General features: G+C 42.8%; 1 protein-coding gene across 1 annotated transcript in view; it reads left to right on the top strand.

The window, feature by feature from the left end:
• The window catches only part of RDX (radixin), a 1,792,353-nt gene extending 1,786,883 nt beyond the window's left edge, over positions 1-5,470 (top strand). Inside the window, 1 exon segment of the mRNA XM_044072720.1 lies at positions 711-5,470. Within this exon segment, the coding sequence (XP_043928655.1) occupies positions 711-875 (165 nt within the window). The 3' untranslated portion in view covers positions 876-5,470.
• The last annotated feature ends 15,423 nt before the right edge of the window (positions 5,471-20,893 follow it).

Raw genomic sequence — 20,893 nt, 5'->3', positions numbered from 1 at the left:
CTGGAAGTAATCTAGAAACAGGAACTTTTTTTATATATATACTTTTACAAGGCACTTTAAGCTTGATTCATTTTGTAGGTCTGGATCAGACTTTGCTACAACCATTGTCCAGTGGCTCCTGGACTCTTCTTCCATCTCTCAACATTTGTAAGTTGCGGTAATCTACCCATATAGCTTAGCCTACTGCAGCAGTGATTAATATGAAAAACATAGTACAGTTGTGTAAGCAAATTTACTGTAACAGATATTCAGAGAGTCACTGCTGCAGTAGCCACCCCCTCTTTCCATCCCCCTTGTTTCTTGATGTGTTGTTTCTGACAAGGTGTGGACTTGCCTTATCACATCTCAGCCTCCCTTTTTTGTTGGCACTAAAGCTCTGTAGGGCTTGGTGCCCAAACCTGTCTTTTTAGTCGGCTCAGCTTGATCTGACTAATGGTTTGAGCAGAAGGAAGATGCCCTGAAGATTTGGAAGCAGGCCAATTGTTATATCCTTGCAGGATATAAGCCGTATAGCTTAGGCTACTGCAGCAGTGATCATTCAAACATCTACTATGGTAAGTTTGCGTACACAACTGTACTTTGTCCAGCTACCATATACTATGTATGCCAGTGATTAGCCATGTTATGTAATACAGAATTTTTGTCTGTTATGTATAATGATAAATTATTCAAAAGCAGTGACACCTTTTTATTTTTTCTTTCTGTACCAGGCTTTGGGTTCTGAGCTGGCTCAAGCTCGAGATGAAAGCAGAAAAACTCAGAATGATGTACTTCATGCAGAGAATGTCAAGGCAGGTCGTGACAAGTACAAGACTCTTAGGCAAATTCGTCAAGGAAATACAAAACAGCGTATTGATGAGTTTGAAGCTATGTGAAAGAGACATTGTCACATGCATGTTCTTCATGCAGATGAACCACCAGCAGAAAAGCAAGCAAGCTTCACTTTGCCAAAGCACCCATGAACAATGAGTTGAACAGAGTTGGATTTTTTCGTATGAAGGCAGCCTGAACTTTTTCTTTTCTGATTTGTAGTATAACACTTTTTTTATCATAAGGGATGAGAGACCTTTTAGGGCCACTCTGTTTCTTTCTTTAGCGCAAAGTAAATATGTAGCATAAATATGTGCAAATTTGTACAGTAATCTTGGCCTGCTTCTTCTCAGGGTATCTTGTCTTTTCTATTTAAAAAAAATGTGTGTCCAGTATTACCTTGAGGATCTTTCTGTTTGTGTCTATTTTCCACCGGTAGACTTATGAGTGTATGTCACTTAGAAGTGCCTCATGATACTGCCCTCTCTTCCCGCTGCAGTTCATATCCATGTTAATTTTGCAGGACTGGAGCACTTTTTCTTATGTTGGTTCTCTTCTAAACACTAACTGTGTTTTGTCTTCTCTGAGACATTAAAGGCCTTAATCATTTTGCTATAGAGTTCAGGCTCTTCTTGCTCTTTATAAAGGCTGTACGTTACAGCTGTTGAAAGAATCTTTTTTTTTTTTTTTAACTGATTGTCCAGTAACTGTATTCAGGTCCTTGCTGTGAAAGTAACCATGATGCTTTTAATTGACAGATTTGTAGCGCCTTCACATAATGCTTCTCATCACTTTCATTGCAGTTCACCTTTTTCATTGTGACCATTATGACATTACTGTAAACTGCTTCTCTTGCTTCAGCTTGTATTTTATGACTACATCACATTTTCCAGATGACTAAAAGGTCATGTCAGTTTTAGGTTTGTGAGAAAATGTGACTATAATCCTTACTGATTCATATTTTTCCCCTTTCTGGAGCAGTTGCCTGCCTTGTTTGACTTGGTATTAGACATTTCATTTTCACATTTAACTGAATACTTATGGTAGCATACTTTTCACTGACAGAATTGCTTTTAAGAAACTGCTCAAGTGTACATAAGTGAAGTGTTGTATTCCCATTAAGTTTTCCATGTAGTCACTGCTAGTCTTAATCCCCAAAACAACGTAGTGACATTATTCTTCTCTATTGTGCAGATCTTTTTTTACACACAAGTGTGCCTTTATTAGATTAAGCGACAGGTCTTTTGCTGGAATGCCAACGTTGGCTTAGCAGCTTTACCCTCAGAATACTGTTCTGGGTAGGTTAGAACCTTTTTCTTAATAATACTCCCCCCCCCCCAAAATAAGCTTAAATTCTTGTAGACTTTTACTGGTAATGGTGAAGGCTGACCATCTTGTAGAGATCTAGTTTTTATTTATTTTTTAATTATGGCAACTATTTTGCTATTCTTTATAGTCTCTCAGCCACAACACCTACAGGAGCAACTTAATGAAAAGAGATGGTCATGAACATAGAGGACTGTTATTGAGTCTCCAGTGATAACTAGCTTAAGTGTTTTAGACATGGTTGTCATGAAAATCACCTTGAGAGCAGAACAGTGAGGCTTAAGAGATAAATGTTTTGACAGCCTGTCGAGAACCCACAATAAGAGTTATGGTCCAAGAAAACTAATCGTAATTCTTTGTAGAGCGTGGAACTTCATGTGTTCGTGTACTGGGAGTTTTGGGAAAAGTGTAGAAGAGTGTTTCATAGCTTTAAAAGCAAAAAAATACTTAGTGTTGCCAAACAAACAGTGGACAGAAGCGAAGTGTCTTGAGGAACTAACAGCTTTAAAAACTATTAGCTCACCCTGATGTTCTTTTTGTTTAAAATTGGGGCAGATCAACATATCTAGTATGGCAAAACAAAGTATATCTTAACAGCTTTAAAGCCAGCTTAGTTTCAACTGCTGTTCTGTGGTAGCCTGCCACTATTAAGCTGCAGTATGAGAAACGTTTAAGAAGTCAGAAAAGTACTTAAGCCTGTCTTTTTCCAGTTTCAGAGCTCAGTTGCAGCACTCCATGCACTACATAATTCCCCATTTGTATGAAATGGTTTAAGCAGTGTTGCCATGTTGACAAATCTAGAGCAGGGCATCCATGATGATAATGATAGTAATAATAGTAATATTGAAGCATATAATCAGTTTGTCAAGGTAATTTCAAACTAGTCATGTTAATTTGAGGATGTCTTGTAAAGAAGTGCTAACCTCACTCATTTAACAGCAGTGTCATTTTTTTTATGTGCAGAGCACCTTGCATTTGATGATGCATGCTATCCTTCTTGAGGATTTAGAATTTCCACTGTGGTTGCAGAATGCTGAAAGTTGATCAGGACTTTGTACAATAGTCCTGTGCCACTACTCAGCTGTCAGCAGTTGCAGAAAAGCTAGTTAAAATGTAAGAAATGGAGCAAAATAGGGTTGCCAGGGGTACTTCAGTGGAAGAACAGTAGAGTACATACTTAACCCATGGCCAAACTTTCCACCTTTCCCTATATGTGATGCATAAATATCCGGTGCTCATGATGCCGTGGTGGTTTGATAGAGAAAAAGTTGATAGACAGGAGTTCTGGTGTTGCTCTGGAATGGTTGCATCTCTGGCAATTTACCCCAGAGGTAACATCAGTCTGTGGACATAATTGGTGGTGGTGTTTGGACAATCCATTGTCCCAGTCATCTGAGAATTCTTTTGGTGTTGGTGTTTACCAGCACTCTGCATGGCAGCAGAATGTATAATGTCATTGTTGTAATTAATGTCTGTGGAAGATGGTAGGTCTGTTGTCAAGTGGAGTATGAGGTAATGCATGTTACCAACCATTAAGATAAGCCTTGTCCCAGAGAATAATGGTACCTCTAAATGGTGGTTACAGGGTGATATAATACAGTCATTGCCCAACTGGTATTGGAGGGAGAATTACAAATTTTCTGAACCTAATCTGAGCTCTCACCATTTAATTACAGTACCAGTATTTTGATTGTCTGCTACAAGAATATGCATATATGTTTGATTATCATATTCTTTGTATTAAGATAATGTAAGCTTCCCAGAAACTTAAAACATTTTCTCCATTGTAGTTAACTGGTGAACAATGAGCAGGTTATAAATACAAATAAGTAAGAATGTGTTTGTGGCAGTTCATTGCACTGTATGACCCTGTTCATTACTGTACAGTGTTGTCTTTTCTTTCCCAGGCTTTTTTGTTAAGATAGTACAAGAAGCTTGTACTAAGTGGTAAGTGTCACTTACTACTGCTTATTTCCAGTTAGAGTTGCTGCCTTTGAAGACTTGACACATGACCGAACAACCTTTTTTGTAAACGTCATTGAAGCATCGTCCTTTCAGGCATCTTTTCGTGCAGCATCAGATTTACACAAGTTTTACCTGCTTTGCTAGAACAGGATCTTATTTTAATGTTTTTCACTTCCCTTCCCATGCAGCAAAATGTTTTATTCTTTCTGCAGATCCTTAGTCGTGGAGTCCTTATTTTCTGCTTCTGTTTACCTTTTCTCGTCAGGAGGGTATTACATCTTTTTGCATCAGGCATATAACCTTCATTTAGATACCTTACATTTCAGTTGAGTAGGAGACTGTTTAATACATATTTTGTTCTTTTGCTCATAGGAATAATAACGCTTCCATTTAGCAAGTCCCAAGATGTTTACTCTTGAGATTATAACATCGTCAAGTATTTAATGGCAGTATTAGGAACTTGATGGTCTTTATAGATTAAAGCCTATAAAGAAGTCTTGTAAAGAAACCAGTTTGGCACTCCAATTTAAAATCTCCATCAGTCTACTACTGCTGGAAATGATCCTGCACTGCCCTCCTCCTACCTGTTGCAAAACCAGACACTATTTTGTTTTTACATCTTGTATCAAATTATTGGGATCATTTTAGCTGTCTTTATTTTGTACATTTTAGCTGGAGGTGTTAAGCCGTGTCATGCCAGTGAGTCAGATTGGTACAAGTATGTTAGTCTGAATTCCTTGACCATCAAAATGACAGCCTAAATTGAACAGGATGGTTTTAAATTGTGCTACATAGTGCAGGTTGTTGCCTGTTTTCCTCCTTAAACCACAGAAACATTATTTGGTGTTTGATGTTTCCTCTTGATGATTTTTTTTTATTTATTTATCTTCATTGCCTCTCTAGGCAAATGGTCGATAGTGTGCCATTTCCCTTTTCAAATTTCTCTATGTGCAAAGACTTAATAGTTTCAGGTTGTTTAGAATGAGTTCTTGAAAAAGTACCACAGAATGTAAACAGAATGACCTAGAAGGCAGGCTGTTTCTGTCAAGAGAGCATGTCAAAACATCAATCCCAAACAAGAGGACCATATGCTTATTTCAGTTGTACACGTGGTGATCGGTCAAACATCAAGTTAAAAATTGACTCATGTCTGTACATAAAAGATTTTGTTTTCTTTTCAAGTCATAAGAGGACTGTTATGAAATGAACTTTTTCTTTGAAATTATTCCCTTTAAGAGTGAAGAAGTACTCAAAAGTATTAGCATCTGCCTTTATGTTAATATGAACAATTGTACAGCTATGTGAAAAAATATCCATCTATATATATATATATATGTAATTAAAATAAAGAATATAAAATTGGAATTTATTATTGTATGTTAATTGTGTGGGGGTGGGTGTTGCAGCTGCACTGATGGTTTTCCAGTGAACTTTTATTAAACAAATATGCATGTTTGTTAGTGAGTGTTCATTTTTAAGCCTTGTAAAGTATGTGTCCAGACTAATTAGTTGATTTGTGTTATAAACAGTACTAGGAAAGGGTATCTGAATAACTTTTTTAAAGAAAATGTGCAGCTCATACAGAGCTGTGTTTTTTGCCATGTCCCTCGTACCACACTGTTCCAGCTATGTACTGCTGCTTAAGTATAGTAGCTGTGCCTGGGCATATGCACAGACTTGGAAATGCTTGTGCTGTGTATTGCTTAGAGATATTCGTAAAGATTTTATGCTGGTAAAGGACACATAACCACTCTAGTGCAAATACAGTTTTAGGTGAGTTATGTCTTTTTATGGACATTTTGGTATTTTTCCTCATCTCTTAGTGTTCATAGGTTCAAAGGTAGGTAGTAGGCTGTCTGCCTGAAGGCATTTATAAGCCTAGCCAGAATGTGTTGGCTTTCGCCGCCCCCTTAGATTAGTTCCCTGTGCCTCTGTCCAGCAGAGCCACTGAAGTGATCCCCGAGGTAAACTTTGTTTCCCGTCCACTCATCAAGGTTTTTTTTTTTTGAAGAGTTAGCAAGGAGCTCTGCATAATGTAGATTGGGATCTTGTTCCAAAGCATGGGAAGTCTCTGGGACAGGAATCTATCCCTCCAGCATGTCCTATTTATTGATGTGGTGAGGTTTAGATCCCCAGAGCATGTGGCTTGAGGGGATAAGGTTTTCTTTAGGTGGAGCATGTCCATCAATTCTGGGTTGGACATGGCCTTGTATGTCAGGCCGAGATCACCTCTGACTAGGCGGTATGCAACAGAGTACAGCTGTAGTTTCTTCAGTCGAGCTGCATAGGGCATCTGTTTGAGGCCAGTGATCCTCTTGGTGAGGTACTTCTGTGGTCTTTCCAGCTGTTGCAGGTGTCTTGTAAGGTACATCCCAAATAGGGTGTTGTACTCTATGATGGGTCTGATGAGTAGAGGGGCACAGTGACCACTGTTGATCTGGATGCGAACCCTTTTGTGATTAGGTGGGCTACGTAGAAGGATTTTCTAACCACTTTGGCAATGTGATTATCAAAAGTGAGATTACTATCTACTTGGGTCCCCAGATCCCTTATTACGTCTTCTGTATTTAGGGGACTACCACCTATGTGGTAGTTTGTGGGTACTTTGTTTATTCCAAAGGGGATGACTATGCACTTTTTGGCATTTAGCTTGAGGCCATGATTTTGACACCAGGTATCCGTCTCAGTGAGACCCTTTTGGAGGATGTCTGTGTCAGCCGGAGAGTCAATTATAGCCCCTAGTTTGCAGGAGATGTTCATCGTGTTACACTGCTGCAGTCATTACACTTGGTTATCCTGCTGTCAGGCAGTCCCGCAGTCGGCCAGAGTTCCAAAGTCTTGGTCCAGCGTCGGTTGCTGTCGCTTCTTCCCTGACATCAGTGCGCCAGGGGTATATAAGATGCATCCGACGCCATTTTCTTCAGTCTTTCTTGCCGCACGGTGCCCGAAGCAAAAGCAGTTCGCAAGTGCTGGTCGGCCAACACCTGAGATTTTCGAAGTCAATTTCAGATTCAAAGTCTTCAATAAAGCTAAGTACCCCATTGGGGAAACTTTTTTCTTGCCTCAGACTGATGTCAGAAAAAGTTAATAATAGTATTTCTTGTGGGAAGCAAATACCTCATAAGGATTTCCACTCTTACTGTATTCCATGCCTAGGCCCTGATCACAATGTCACTAGTTGTCGGTTTTGTGCTAGATTTAACAAATGCACTATAAAACGACGTTTTGATTTTGCTTTGCAATATGGCCGAAGGTTCAATTATACTATGCCGTCGGATCAACCGACTACCGCAATTCTGAAAAAATGCAAAAACAAGGATAAAGACAGGCATCCGAGGTCCAAAACCGACGACAAAGCCTCTTCTAGGCCAATTGCCAGTTCTCGGTGAGGTGCTTTCGCAGCCCCTGACACCCACTACCTCAGAGCCACAGGCCACCTCCAACTCCCACGTGGAGACAACTAGGCCTCTGGAAGCTCAAGGTATTGGGCCTACGGAAACTAATCCCTCAGATGGGTCCGGAGCCACTGAGCAGGCATCGGCTTCTGAGGGTGTTTTCAGACCTTCACAACTTACCATTAAAGCAACAGCCAAGACACACACCATTAAAGACAAAGAAGCAATTACAGCATTCTCCTGGACAGTCCTCCATGCCTAAGAAAGAGATGCTTAAAATGGCCGAAGACGTCATTACTCTAATCAGGGGTTCCCATCCCCTCCTGAGAAAAGACCTAGGCAGGATACAGAGTATGATTCCTCTGATCAGGTTTCCATTTCCTCTGATTCCTCTTCAGACCAGGGATACTCTCTTCCCCCTTATGAGGACTCTGATGCTGAAGAATCTATCCCTTCAGCTTCTCCTCCTGAGGATTATTCTTTTGGGAAAACTTTACATACCATGCGGGAACATTTCCACTGGGAAAGTCAGGATTATTTAGAATCCAAGAAAAGGCACAGGGACTTCATTTTATTGCCTCATCACAGGCCCCTGGCTATTCCGCCTGTGTTAGATATTGTGGATGATGTGTTCTCCATCCAGCTTATGTCCTGATTCTTTGCCCCCTACACCAGCCAAGCCAGATAGGTATTATATAGTCCCTGACTCCCTCAAGTTTCTTTATAAAAACCCTTCTGCTGATCCAGAAACTGTTTCCCAGGGTCCCAAAGGGGTTAAGGCTTCCATTGCAAAAAATCCAGTCCCCTCTGACAGAGATTCTAGAGCATTGGATACATGGGGGAAGAAAGTTTACACTTCTGCAACTTTAGCAGTGAGGGCTTTTAAATTGCCAGTTTCACATGCTTAAGTAACAACAATATTTAATGGCTCAGTTAAAACAGAAAATGCTTGCAAGCTCAGAAGCTCCTGACTATAAAGAAATGCAGGATTTATTACATGCAGTTGAACAGGTGGGAAAACATACTCTGCAATGTGATTTTGATTTTTTAGAGGCCTCTTGTAGAGCCACAGTTGCAGGTTTTTGATTCGAAGACATGCTTGTTTAAAAGAACAGAGTTTACCTGATCATGTTAAGGCAAAATTATTGGATGCTCCTTTACAGCATGATACCTTGTTTGGTGTTAAAGAAAATGGAGGATAAAGCTAAATCTATGCAAACAGTCAAAGATTTCTTACAGGTACAGCCACCTCATTTTAGCAGAAATTGGCCTACAAAGAATTGGTCCTTTCCAGTGTCAGACAGGCCACAGAGAGGCAGATACAGACGCCCAAGAGGCAGATCTCAACCCCAAGGCTCTAACAGACAACGACAGTGGGGTACCTCAATCCCAAAAGGAGGTGAGGACAAATCTCAACCATACAGGAAACAGTCCCAATGACTTCCCCCTTCGTACGCCAAGCACTTTCCTTTTGGCAGCCCCCTTAAGGGGAAAACTAGCACTTTTTTATCAAAATTGGCAAACAATCACCCAAGACAAATGGGTTCTGAATATTGTGTCTCAAGGTTACAGGTTCCACTTTCACACTTTACCAAGGCTAAAAGGAATGCCAAACCTGCCACAAAATCAATGGACAGAGGCTCAAAAACAAATATCAGCCCTCATGGACATGACAGCTATTCAAAATGTACCACAGCAGGAACAAGGACAGGGATTTTACTCAAGACTCTTCCTGGTCCCCAGAAAGGACAAAGCCTGGAGACCCATACTAGACCTTTCAACTCTAAATACTTACCTGGATGTTCCAAAATTCAAAATGTTGACACTACAGCAGCTTCTTCCCATGCTGGGCAAGAAGGTTTGGCTTGTTACTCTGGACCTCAACGAGGCATACCTGCATGTCCTTATCAGACAAAATTGCAGAAGAGGCCTCAGATTCAAAGCTGGTACAATGCACTACCAATTCTCTGCACTGCCCTTTGGCTTATCTACTGCGACCAGGGTCTTTACAAAGTGCCTGGCATCAGTAATTGCATTTTGCAGACAAAAAGGAATTCAAATATATCCATACCTGGACGACTGCCTCATTCAAGCAGTGACAAAGGACATTCTTCTAAAGCATCTGGCGTTTGTAAAAAGGTTGCTAAATTCTCTAGGGTACACAGTAAACGAAAAGAAGTCAAAACTAGTGCCCTCACAACAGATAATATTCCTGGGTGCCAGCTTAAATACAGTGGCCCAGATGGCTTATCTCACGCCAAACAAACAAGGACAACTGACCCAATATTTTCATTTACTGGCAAAAAAGTCCCATCTCCCTGCAAGAAAAATTCTTCAGGCCCTGGGATTCATGGCATCCTGCATACTACTAATTCCATATGCCAGACTGCATATGAGGAAATTACAATGGTACCTAAAAAGTGTTTGGAAACAACAGTCTCACAGTTTAGAAGCAGTAATACCAATAATTCCCTGCCTACAACAGTAGTTTCAATGGTGGGCACAGGCATGTCACCTCAAAAAGGGTCATCCTTTCACTCTACCCACAGCCAGGCAGACACTAACAACAGATGCTTTGGATTACGCCTGGGGAGCACACATGGCAGGAAAATGCATTCAGGGCAAGTGGACCACAGACCAGATGCATCTTCACATCAATCAAAAAGAGATGTTGGATGTTCAAAATGCCCTAACAGCTTTCAAGGACCTTCTACACCCAGGACAATTACTACTAAAGACAGACAACACCACAGTAATGTGGTGCATAAACAAGCAAGGGAACACCCATTCTTATCCCCTATGCAGGCAAGCCATGACCTTGTGGAACACAGCTCTAACGTATCAAGTTCACCTACAAGCACAATTCCTGCCAGGAAAGAAAAATACTCTGGCAGACAATCTAAGCAGAAATATTATGGACCCTCACAAATGGAAATTGAATCCACAAATTTTCAGCATGGTAATGCAAAAGTGGGGATGCCCAGACATAGATCTTTTTGCCTCCCCACTGAATTGTCAACTACAAAAATTCTGCACAAGGACTTACCACACGCAAGCATGGAAAGTGGATGCTCTTTCGTTCAGCTGGAAAAGCCTAAATGTTTATGCCTTCCCACCACTGCCCCTCCTTTAAAAGGTCCTCCTAAAAGCCAGACAAGAAAAAACACAGATGATCCTGATTGCTCCAGACTGGCCACGCCAGCACTGGTACCCAATCTTAAAGAACTTAGCTCAAGGCCCACCATGGATTTTGCCTCAAATTTCACACCTTACTCAACAAAACAATCAGATCCTGCACGGTCAGCTCAAAACCCTAAACCTGGCTGCATGGCAGATTCATTAGTCAAACAGGCAACACCTCTGTCTAAAGCTGTTGTGGATGCCATTTTGGAGGCCAGCAGGCATAGCACCAGGAAATCTTATTCAGAAAAATGGAAGAGATTCTGCACCTGGAACCATACTCCAAGCCTTGACCTTCTTGTCCCAAACATTCCTCAGATTTTGCAATACTTAACTGAGATGCTGGACAAAGGCCTATCCTTCTCATCAATTAAGATCCACGCCTCTGCCATCTCAGCACATTACAACACGGACCCTCCTTTATTCTCTCATCCCTTACTAAAGCAGTACCTCAGAGGGGCTAAAAACATAAGACAGCCCCGGAGAGCACCAACTTGGAACCTCAATTTTGTTTTGGAAAAACTGACCCTGCCACCTTTTGAGCCAGCCAACACAGCCGATCTAAAATTTTTATCATGGAAAACTCTGCTCCTGGCAGTAACTTCAGCACGAAGAGTCTCAGAGCTACAGGCATTAATGGCAGTGGAACCTTTTATAATCTTTCATCAGGACAGGGTTTCTTTAAGGACAAACCCTACCTTTATGCCAAAGGTGGTATCTAGTGTGGCTCTTAACCAAACCATCCATTTGCCAACTTTTTATCCAAACCCCCAGAATAAAGGGGAAAAACTTCTGCACTCTTTGGACATACACAGGCAACTACGCTTCTACTTGGACAAAACAAAAGCTTTCAGAAAAACTGAGCAACTGTTTGTAGCATATGCTGCAGGATCACAGGGCAAGGCTATCTCAAAGCAGACTATCTCCAAATGGATAGGACACTGTATTCATTATTGCTACACACAGCATGGAAAATCGGTCCCTAATAACATTAGGCCACATTCTGCCAGAGCAACAGCCACTTCAACAGCCTTTCTCAGAGGAGTACCAACCAAGGAAATTTTGCAGGCTGCAACTTGGAGTTCAGTGCACACCTTTACCAAGCATTACCACTTGCCTCTTTACTCTAAATCCAGAGCAGGATTTGCCACTGCAGTTCTGCAGGGCCTCATAGCCAATCCTAACTCTTTATAGACCAGCCACCCAACCTTAGCTTTGGGATTCTACCCAAGTGTAATGACTGCAGCAGTGTAACACGATGAACATAGTACAGTTTTGTACCTACCATAAATGTAGATGTTCGAGTGTTCACACTGCTGCAGTCCAGGTTACCCTCCCTCCATCCCCTCTGTCCTAGCTGGACTTATCTATACCTTTCTATCCTATACAACCTTTGTGGTGTATTTGCTTGTAACTGAAGGTATTGTTTTTATTTTATATATATGTTTTATTAGCAATATGTATTGCCTACCTACTTGGGTTCACCTGACATCTGGGGCAAAAAAAACTGAAGAAAATGGCGTCGGATGCATCTTATATACCCCTGACGCACTGACATCAGGGAAGAAGCGACAGCAACAGACGCTGGACCAAGACTTTGGAACTCTGGCTGACTGCGGGACCGCCTGATGGCAGGATAACCAAGTGTAATGACTGCAGCAGTGTGAACACTCGAACATCTACATTTATGGTAGGTACAAAACTTTACTTTTGCGAACTTGGTCAGCCATAGTCCTCCTGTGCTTGCCTGTACCTCTGAGAAGTATATGCCGAACAGGAGGGGTTCTAGGACTGAGCCCTGAGGAATGTCACTTGTAACCGGTTTAGAGTCTGACCTAGCTCCCGCAACTCTCACCATGTGGGTTCTGTCCGTGAGCCAGTTGGCAACCCATCTTGTGATGTAGGGGTTTATGTTCAGGCTGGCGAGCTTGTCTATAATACCAGAATGGGGAATAGTGTTGAAGGCCTTAGTGAGGTCTCTGTAGGCTGTGTGTACCACCTTTCCCTCATCTATAGCCTCGGTAACTGTCTCAAAGAAGTCCACCAAGTTTAGGAGGCATGATCTGCCCTTAACAAAGCCGAACTGGGTAGGGTCCAGTGTTTGGAGGTTCGCAGTGTCTCTGTTAATGAGTTATGATGATGCACTCCATAGCCTTGCAGACCAAGCTAGTCAGGCTTATAGGGCAATAGTTCCCGGGGTCTGTTGTGGCTCCACCTTTGAGTGGAGTAACCATTGCTGTGCCCCACTCTATGCGTACATAGCCTGTGGAGAGGCTGAGTTTGAACAGTGTGTTTAGGTGAGGGGTTAGTTCGTCTTTGAGCTCGTTTAGGATGCAGCCTGGGACACCGTCCGGTCCCATTGATGCTGTATTTTTGGCTTTGGAGAGGGCTGTTTTAACCTTAGTGTCTGTGATTTCAGGGACTCTACATTCTTCTGATATGGTTATGGGCCCTTTTGGGGGTGAGACGGGGGTGAAGCTTGTGCTGAACCTGTCTGCCAGGATGTTGGCGGTATCGGTCGGTTCAGTGTATTTTGTGCCATTCTGCACTAACTCCAAGTAGATCTGAGCATTGCCACTTAGATTCTTGACATAGCTAAAGAATGCCATGTGGTTATCTTTGGAGTCCTTGGCAGTTTTTCTTTCAAAGCTCGCCTTGGATGATTTTATGAGGGATCGTAGTTTTTTGCTGATACTGATCAGGGATGTCTTCCCTTCTTGGGATTTTACTCTTTTCTGTATTAGTTTCCTCCTTCTGTTGTATAGCTTGTTTATGGCAGGAGTCCACCAGACTGGTTTCCTTTTCTTGGAGGAGTGAGTCTTGGTTTTGCTTGGGATGGCATGATCCATGCATTCTTGTAGGAGCCCATAGAATGCATTAGTAAAGGATTTTTCAGCTTGGACACTGTTATCCTTCAGCATGGGGACTTTGAAACTTTCCACCTCGGTCTTAAGTAACGTGAAGTTTACTTTTGAAAAGTTTTTTCACGGTTTTCTTGTCCGGGGGTGGGGGCGGAATGTGGATATCCAAAGTGATTTGTTTATGGTCAGATCTAACCAGCGAGGGGTTGACCTCCAGTGTGGAACACAGGTTGCCCATGTTGGTGATGACCAGGTCCAATATGTTGTCATCTCTGGTGGGAATGTTGACCAGTTGAACCAGGGTGTTTGAGTTTATAAATTCTAGGAAATGTTGGGCAAGGGTTACTTGAGTAGTTCTCCCAGTTAATGTTTGGGTAATTGAAATCGCCCAATATTAGGGTGTTTGGTAGGACCTTTATGTTTCCCAGTGTTTCCAGAAATGCGGAATGGGGGTCCTGCGACATGGTGAGTGATCTGTAGCAACCTACAATTTGAATTGCAGTTTTGCCCATTGTTAGTTGCACGTGGATGAATACTCTGAAGCATCGTGCTGTGCCACTAACCTGGAGGTGTGGATATCCTTGATGAAAATGGATACACTACCGCCTTTTGTATTTCGGTTTGGGTTTTGTGGTCGAAATGTATGATATAAGTTGTAGCTCGGTAGTGCTGGGGAGCCTTAAACCAGGTTTCTGTTATGGCACATATATCAATTTTCTCCATACTGAGGAGTGCCTCGAGTGCGTGCATTTTGAGGTTTAGACTTATGGCATTGAGTAGCATTACCCTCAGTTTTTTGTTACTTGTGCTATTTACGGTGGTGGGTTTGTCTTTTGAGCCTTGCCTAAAAAAGGCACTATGGGGGGGCAAGAGCCTTGGCCAGTATTCGAAAGCCTAAGGGTGACAGGTGCAAGCAGTCTGTAGAGAAGCAGAGTGGCTTGTCGAGCATGTCATCCCAGGTGGACAGACACTGGATCCCCTTTGAATGACATCAGAAACTTAGCCAATTGTTGAAATCGAGAATTCTTTTCTGTGTACTGTGGTATCATTCTTGGTGAGGGCAGGATCATACCGGCCTGGGCTACGTGATTAGAGAGCTCTTCCATGTCTCTTTTCATGTAGTCCAGTGAGGTACGGCTCAGGTCATTCACATCAACATGAACAGTGACAGAGTCATATTAGTACTTGTTCTGGAGTGACCTGAGTGCTTGTGTTATGTGGCGGATCCTGGCACGTGAGAGGCAGCTAACAGTAACCTTCTCCTTATTCAGCCCACTGTGAGTGGGACGTCAGTGTGCCTAACTAGAGAGTCACCTATTACTAGTATGTTGAGTATGTTATTTTGCTTTAAGGGCTGTGATTGCATGGCACACTGGCTTTTTGAAGTATGTGTTTCATGGTTTGTGTTGTGGGGGTGAAGGTTGCTTGGATGTTTGCTTTGGGGATCTCTGTTGGTTTTGCAGATTTTTATGGAGAGCCTCCGAGTATGTTTTCATGTATTTGTGTGTTTTTTGCCAGTGCTGCTTTAATGAGTCTATGTGAGACTGATGGTGTGATGCAAGTATTTCCCTTCTCTTGACTGTCTGATCCAGTCTTGGGTTAAGAGAGCATGTTAAGTTGTCTATCTCGCCTTCATTCTTGCTGGTTGGGTTCGGAGCCGATCCTCTGCTTCGACACAGCCATCTTCAAAAGCTCGAGAGCTGCTTACTGGCTCGAGGCCCCTCCTATGTCCCATGATACCTGGCACTAGATACCCAGATCTCGTTTGCCGCTTCTGCTACGAGGTTGCATTTACTGGCTCAGGTCATATAGTTTCTCTTTATTCACTATATTTAGGACGTTTTTGTACTTTATTGAATATACGCTTATTGTCATAGCATAGCTGTAGGTTCTATGGTAGTTTGTTAGTGTTCCCCCACCTTAAAAACTTGTTTTCTCCCCCACTTCCGTTTACCTTTTCAAAGTAAGCCGTTTTAGTTAGAGGCTTATCATTGTTTTATTTTTTTAAGGTAGACAAAGTTCATTAGAAAGTGTGGTAGATGTTCTTCATCTCACATTGCTGCAGTCCTTACACTTGGGTAGTCCGCTGTCCTCGGTCGGCCCGAATATCAAAGTATAAGGCTGACGTCGGTCAAGGCGCATTTGACTGACATCAGGACGTCAGGGTACAAATGCGCATGACCGACGTCATATCCCCAGTCTTTTTTGCCGCATGGTCCGATGCAGAAGCAGCGTTGCAAGTGCCGGTTGGCGTTCTGAAATTGTTCGATTTCGGAGTTTCAGACCGAGTCAAAGTTGGCTAAGTACCCCGTTGGGGAATATTTTAGTTTTTCTTGCCTCAGTGGTTTACCGGATGTCAGAAAAAGTGAATAATTGTATTTCTTGTGGGAAACAGATACCGCATAGAGACTATCATACTTTGTGTATTCCTTGTTTAGGGCCTGGGCACGACGTTGTTGGGTGTCGCTCTTGTGCTAGATTCAATAAGCGCACTATAAAGAGAAGGTTAGATTGTGCCAGGTTAGTCTTGGAAGCGGTGCAATTATAAAATGCAGTCGGATGCTCCGGCCGCTTCTTCGAAGCGCAAGGACAAACCAGTTAAGCCTAGGCTACAAGAACCGTCTGTACCGGACGCCGGTTCTTTAGAGGCGGTGGAGCCGGTGGTTCCACGGAGGTTTCTTTGGGATCCGAGGGAGAGACTTTGTTATTGCAGGATGTGGCCTCTCAGGAGGCAGGGCAGGCTGATGGGGCTTCTCAGGTTACTATACTCCCTCCCTTCCTAGGGTGGTTAGGCCCTCTCCTTCTGTTTCCAAGGCTTCTCCCAGAGGCAGGCCAGGTTTAGCTTCAGTTGGTGTCACCCCTAGTTCTTCAGGAACTGTGCCCAAGAAGCATATGCTTAAAATGGCAGAAGATTTGATTACTTTGATTAGGGTTCTTTGCCCCTCCTGATAAGAGACCTAGGGTGGAGCCTGAGCTAGGGAGTTTTGAGCAGGCTTCGATGTTTCAGAGTCTTCGGCTGAAGACTTGCACGAGTATTCCCTTATTCTGATTCTGATGTGGATGATTCTACTCCTCCTGCTTCTCCTCCTGAGGATTTTTCTTTTCAGAAACTCTTCATTCCATGAGGGAGCATTTTAAGTGGGAAGGTCAGGACTTCTCTGATTCCAGGAAAAGGCTTAGGGAATTTTGTTTTACCCCAGCATAGGCCTTTGGCTATACCTCCTGTTTTGGATGTGGTGGAAGATGTTTTACAGAGGCTTCTCTTAATCCTGATTCTTTGCCTCCTGCTCCTGTTAAACCGGATAGGTATTACAGGGTGCCTGAAGCTCATAAGTATCTTTTTAAGAGTCCTAGGGCAGACCCAGAAACTGTTAGTCAGGGGCCTAAAGGTGTTAAGGCTTCTGTTGTCAAGAATCCGGTTCCTACAGATAAAGAGGCCAGGGCCTTGGATAGATGGGGAAAGAAAGTTTATACTTCCTCCACTCTAGCTATGAGGGCTTTGAATTGCCAGTTTCACTTGTTGAAATACCAAAACTATCTTCTTTCTCAATTGAAGTCTAAGGTTGATGCTCTGGCGGAAGGTATTGATTGTAAAGAGTTACAAGATTTAGTACATGTTTCTGAACAGGTGGGTAAGCATTCTTTGCAATGTGGTTTTGATGCTGTACAGGCCTCATCTAGGGTGGCTGCCACTGGGTCAGTTCTTCGCAGGCACGCCTGGCTGAGGGATCAGAATTTATCTGACCATGTTAAAACAAGGATTTTAGATGCTCCTTTACAATCTGATGTGTTGTTTGGTTCTCCTGTTGAGGCAGTTTTAAAGAAAATGGAAGACAAGGCTAAGTCTATGCAGACTGTTAAAGATTTTTTGCAGGTTCAGCCTCCAAAGTTTAGTAGAAATTGGCCTACTAAGGGGTGGACGTATCCTTCTTATGATTCACAGTCTAGGGGTAGATCTAGACGTGGTAGGGGCAGAGCTCAGGGCTCTTTCAGGCCTAGAACAGGGAGTTCTCCTGCACAGTCTTCGGTGAGGGCAGGGGTCAGTCCTTCGTAAACAGACCCAATGACCTACCTTTTCAGCTGCCAGAACCTTCTCGTCTGGCAGCACCTTTGGGAGGAAGGTTGGCACTTTTCAAAGAAAATTGGAGTTTAATTACCCAAGACAGATGGGTATTGGATATCATTTACCACGGTTACAGGTTTTATTTCCATACCTTGCCTCCTTTCAAAGGCATGCCAGACGTTCCTCCTCAACAAAGAATAGAGGCTCACAAGCAAATTTCTCTGTTACTCCAAATAGGGGCCATTCAGCCGGTCCCTATGCCAGAAGTGGGCCTAGGATTTTATTCTCGCCTGTTCCTAGTACCAAAGAAAGGGAACACGTGGAGACCAATTTTGGACTTATCTATCCTCAACACTTATCTGGACATTCCCAAGTTCAAAATGTTGACGTTACAGCAGCTTTTTTACCTCTGCTGGGCAAAGATCATTGGATGGTAACTTTGGATCTCAAGGAGGCTTATCTTCATGTTCCTATCAGACTGAGTTGCAGGAAGTATCTGCGTTTTCGAGCTGGGACTTCTCATTATCAGTTCTCTGCATTGCCCTTTGGCTTATCTACTGCGCCCAGAGTGTTCACGAAGGTTCTGGCTCCAGTGATAGCTTTCCTCAGGTTAAAAGGAATACAGATCTATCCTTATTTGGACGATTGCCTGATTCTGGCTCAAGGAAGGGACGAGCTTCTTCATCATTTGGATTATGTGATAGCAGTGCTAAGATGCCTGGGGTATTCTGTGAACAAAATAAAGTCCAGTCTAGTACCCTCTCAGGACATGTGCTTTCTGGGTGTGAGACTGAATACAGCATCCCAGATGGCCTTTTGACCCCGGACAAACAAAAGAATCTTTCCCTTTACTTTCATCAGTTGTCTCTTCAGTCCAGGCTGACTGCAAGGACAGTCCTTCAAGCCTTGGGGTTCATGGCATCTTGTATTCTGGTGCTTCCCAATGCCAAACTGCATATGAGGAAGCTACAATGGTATCTCAAAATGTATGGACACAGCACTGCCAGGATTTGGACACTGTCATTCAAATAATACCTTGCATTCAAAAGGATTTGTTGTGGTGGGCTCAGGAATGTCACCTAAACAAGGGACTCTCTGTGACCCGCCAGAGGCGAGTCAGATTATAACGACAGATGCCTCAGACAAAGCTTGGGGAGCTCATCTGAATGGAAAGTGGATACAAGACAAGTGGCCTGCCAGACTACAACATCTACATATCAACTTGAAAGAGATGTTAGCAGTCCAGTTTGCATTAATAGCTTTCAAGGATTTACTTCTTCCAGGGCAGGTGTTGATTCTAACAGACAACACAACTGTCATGTGGTACATCAACAAGCAAGGCGGAACACATTCTTATCCTCTATGCAGGCAAGCAATGATTTTGTGGGAGACTGCTCTCAGTTTACAGCTAAATCTTCAGGCAAGGTTTCTGCCCGGAGCACAGAACTCCTTAGCAGATGTGTTGAGCAGACAAATTATGTATCCCCACGAGTGGAAATTGGATCCTCATGTATTTCAGAAATTGACAGTGTCATGGGGAACTCCAGACATAGATCTGTTCGCTTCTCCACTAAACCACCAGCTGCCAAAGTTTTGCACAAAACGTTTCATCCCACAGCTTGGAAAGTGGATGCTCTTTCCTTCAATTGGAGCAATCTTCATGTGTATGCCTTTCCGCCTCTGCCTCTCCTCCCAAAGGTACTACTAAAGGCCAGACAAGACAAGCCAAGGATGATTTTGATAGCTCCAGATTGGCCTCGACAGCATTGGTACCCATTACTGAGAAGCCTGGTGCGGAAGCCTCCATGGCCTTTGCCTTCGATTCCACACCTGTTGTCTCAGGAGGACAGTCATTTGCTCAATGTCAAGCTTCATTCTCTGCACCTAACAGCCTGGCATATTCTGTTTTGAACCATAGTGGGCCTCCACTTCCACAGCAAGTTTTGAATGTTATTTTGGAAGCTAGAAGGCCTAGTACAAGGAAAGTGTACGCAGATAAATGGAAGAGATTTTTATTTTGGAGTGCAGCAAAGGATTTTGATGTTTCTGAGGCCAATTTAAGTGTGGCTCTTCAATATCTTACTGAGTTACTGGACAAAGGTTTGTCCTTCTCTTCTATTAAGGTTCATGCTGCAGCAATTTCGGCTCACTATGATTGTGACCCACCATTGTTTTCTCATCCTTTGTTCAAGCAATTTCTTAGAGGGGCAAAGAATATAAGACCCCCAAGAGCTCCTACTCCTGCTTGGGATCTCAATTTTGTGTTGGAGAAACTCACTCTACAACCTTTTGAGCCTGCAGCTACTGCTGAATTAAAGTTTTATCATGGAAGACTGCTTTTTGTTGGCTATTACCTCTGCAAGAAGGGTTTCTGAGTTGCAGGCCCTTATGGCGGTTGAGCCTTTCTTAATTTTCCATAAGGATAGGGTATCTTTACACTAATCCTTCCTTTATGCCTAAAGTGGTTTCTAGTGTGGCTTTAAACCAAACTATTCATTTACCTACTTTTATGCAAATCCCCAAAATAAAGGGAAAAGATTTTGCACACTTTAGATGTACACAGGCAGTTGCGATATTATTTGGATAGAACTAAAGGGTTCAGGCAGTCTCAGCAGTTATTTGTTTCTTTTGCTTTGAGTTCTCAGGGCAAGCCTGTGTCAAAACAAACTATTTCTAAGTGGATTGGGTTTTGCATTGCTTTCTGTTATTCCCATCATGGCAAGGAGATTCCAGCTGGGATTAGGCCTCATTCCACTAGGGCTACTGCCACTTCAACAGCTTTTTTGAGGGGGGTGGCAACTAAGGATATTTTGGAGGCAGCTACTTGGAGTTCAGTGCATACTTTCTCTAGGCATTATCACCTACCACTTTACTCTAAATCCAGGGCTGGTTTTGCCACTGCTGTTTTGCAGGGCATTTTGGCAGCTCCTGCTTCCTTATAGTTTAGCCATCCTCCCTTACCTCTGCTTTGGGATTCTACCCAAGTGTAAGGACTGCAGCAATGTGAGATGAAGAACATAGTACAGTTTTGTACCTACCATAAATGTAGATGTTCGAAGATCCACATTGCTGCAGTCCAATTTACCCTCCCTCCTTCCCCTCTGTAGTTAGAGGCGGTTGTGTGGGTTGGGTTGTCAATATGAGGTATATTGTATATATTGTACATATTTGTAGTGCTAGGATGGTTGGTTGTTTGTTTGTTGTCTTTTGGTTTTGACCTTTATTTTTAGGGTCTTCTGAGATCTGGGGCAAGAAAAGTCTGAGGATATGACGTCGGTCATGCGCATTTGTAC

This window comes from Protopterus annectens, chromosome 5.part0 (assembly GCF_019279795.1).
Source record: "Protopterus annectens isolate FY-2018-M chromosome 5.part0, PAN1.0, whole genome shotgun sequence".
Classification (NCBI taxonomy): domain Eukaryota; kingdom Metazoa; phylum Chordata; order Ceratodontiformes; family Protopteridae; genus Protopterus; species Protopterus annectens.
The sequence above is the reverse complement of the archived record's forward strand: the minus strand, read 5'-3'. Positions and strand labels throughout refer to the sequence as shown.